General features: G+C 35.0%; 1 protein-coding gene across 1 annotated transcript in view; it reads right to left on the minus strand.

The window, feature by feature from the left end:
• Positions 1–1,061: 1,061 nt before the first annotated feature.
• Positions 1,062–2,632, minus strand: part of LOC131436656 (uncharacterized) — a 30,025-nt gene continuing 28,454 nt past the window's right edge. Inside the window, exons 2-4 of the mRNA XM_058605501.1 lie at positions 2,569–2,632; positions 2,203–2,401; positions 1,062–2,141 (exon numbers count right to left, since the gene is read on the minus strand). The exon at positions 2,569–2,632 is cut by the window's right edge and continues 52 nt beyond it. Coding sequence (XP_058461484.1) covers positions 2,044–2,141; positions 2,203–2,401; positions 2,569–2,632 — 361 coding nt within the window. The 3' untranslated portion in view covers positions 1,062–2,043. The remainder of the gene's footprint in view (positions 2,142–2,202; positions 2,402–2,568) is intronic.

The following is a 2,632-nucleotide window of genomic DNA, read 5'->3' on the forward strand; positions in this document are numbered from 1 at the left end:
AGAGGAAGACTTGGGCACCATTTGGTTCCAACAAGACGGCGTTCCGTGCCACACAGCCAACGCTACTATCGATCTTCTGCGCACAGTCTTCGAAGATCGAATTATCAATCGATATTCGGATGTCGTTTGGCCGCCTCGGAGCTGTGATCTGACGCCGTTAGACTATTATCTTTGGAGGGCTGTCAAAGATAAGTGTTATGTGGGCAAGCCAGAGACAATTCAAGGCTTAAAGGACAACATTCGTGCAGCCATAGCTGAAATAAAGCTGCATACAATCGAAAATGTACTGCAAAACTGGACCGACCGTATGGCGTACTGCAAGGCCTGCTGAGGCAGCCATTTGAATGAAATTATATTCCACAATTAACCGGTAGGATTGTACTTTAATATGAGAAAATAATGTTTGAAATCGGATGAACCGTTTGTGTTTTATTGCATGTTAAAAAAAAGTTACATGGCGGACCCTGTGTTTTGTAAGCTTTCTGTTTTCGGTTTGGTTTGGTTTGTTTGGACAGCTCTTTTGTGTATTTTGTAAGCTTTCTGTTTTCGGTTTTTTAAGTTTTTCAATTGCGGGTTGAACCACAATGGCAGTTTACTATCATGGTGTTTTCTGCTTCTTTTCATAGGAATAGATTCAGAGAGTGATTGAATACTAAATAAGTTTTGCGTATTTATAGTACGTAGCTTACGCTTAATTTCTTCAAAATCTGTTTTATTGTATTCCGGATCTTCCACGTACTGCAACTCAATGGGTAAAGAAGTTGTATGAATGAAAATCGAATATTCTATTGCTGTGTGAAATGCTTCATTTTTCCATAGTGGTGTCAATGATAAACTCACGCAAAAGTCTTCAGTGCAGTTAGTGAAGAGAAGATCTAATGCCTTTCTTTAATAATTCACACAATCACAATAAAATATTGTTTTGTTCGTTAGGATGAATTCTAACACGAATTTGAATTCTAACACGAATGTATTAAAATTTGTATTTATATTTGAATTTCCGATTCCGGAGATATCATTCATCAAATCTGATACAATTGCGTGGATAGAAAATAGTGCTATTTGTCGGTTGCGTCACTTATACGATTATATCCACAGAACCGGAAGGGTTAGTTATATGATAATCGAACTTGATCAATAATCTAATAGTAGCTTTCAAACGAGCCTAAGCTTGTTGAAATCGGTTGAGCCATCTCCGAGAAAAGCGTGCGTTTACAAGAAAATTCGGCTTGTCGGTTACGTCACTTCAACGATTATTTCTCCGGAAGTGTCAGCTATTTCATTTTCGTATCCACAATTCAATATTAACATTCAAATAAGCCTAAGCTTGTTAAAATTGGCGCATAATGCAGATCAACGTGAATGGAAAGTTTTCATTGTTTCATATGGGCTCCATTTTGAAAAAAAAAGTTCAACGTGACTGTTCCCGGCAAAAAAAACTATTATGCTGCTCCGATGATTGTTTATAATCGCTAACGAATGAAACAAAATGATCGAATGGCGTCCAGAGGGTTCAACAGGTTTATATATGCAAGTAACAGTTAAAATTTTTCGATCTTACCAATACTCCTGTTGGCATCCAATGTCCTATTTCTTAACAGACGTATCCGAATCAGTTAGAATGGGATGAATTATATGAACAATTATACATAAATGCTTAAAACATTATCATTAACGACTTAGATTTATCCATTTAAAAAAAAAATTCTTGCCGTAATTTTCCGCAATACTATTACTCTAATTATCGTTGTTTAGAATGCATGCTACAGAGTTGAAGGGGAAAATAAGTACAAATATATATTTGCAATGTGGTATCAGATGGTGCATCCAAAAAAATTATACGACTTTCTAAAAGTAGAGAAGCACTCCAAAACTTTTGAAAAACTTGAATTCATGATTTCAAAAATAACTTTCACTTCCTTATAACATATATTGATACTCTCAATCTAGTCAAATAAAAAATAAACGCTTCGAAAATTGGTTCGTACTAGTGTTAACTAGGAATAATATCTTTTCCGAACAATATAAATCACTGCGTTCATACTAAAGAACATCATCTTTAACCATAACTAGACGTAAATTATCGTGCAAAATTGATTTTATCATGCCTTGATGTATCCATTTTATCAACACGAAAAGAACTAAAAAAAAAACAAAGCATTAGCAGGAAACTAAATACGCCTTCAACATAAACACACTTACGTGTGGCAGAAATTATTCCGATCATGTAAACTATCGTCAACGCAAATATCAATGCGCTCAAAGGTTCTCCTGCGCCTCCTGTAGCCTCACCACCAATCAGAATTCCGGATACAATACAACCGACAAACATTCCAATCAACGACAGAACGTAGATCAGTGTTATAAAATTCTCATGATATCGAATAAAGTTAGGCCGACGCTAATAAAATAGAAAAGTTGAAATAAAAATTGTAACATCGTTGATGGCATTGTTTATCTATAAATACAAATACTAAATTGAAGCACAGTAGCTATATACGTCTTCCAGAAAGCTTTGTTTTAATATATAAATGAACCAAATACTTTGCAGCTTTTCAAGTTACTCACCATTATCATGCCAAATATAAGCATGATTTCGAAAATGATCGAAATCATGGAAAAGATAAGCACA

Source organism: Malaya genurostris, chromosome 3 (genome assembly GCF_030247185.1).
Source record: "Malaya genurostris strain Urasoe2022 chromosome 3, Malgen_1.1, whole genome shotgun sequence".
Taxonomy (NCBI): Eukaryota; Metazoa; Arthropoda; class Insecta; order Diptera; family Culicidae; genus Malaya; species Malaya genurostris.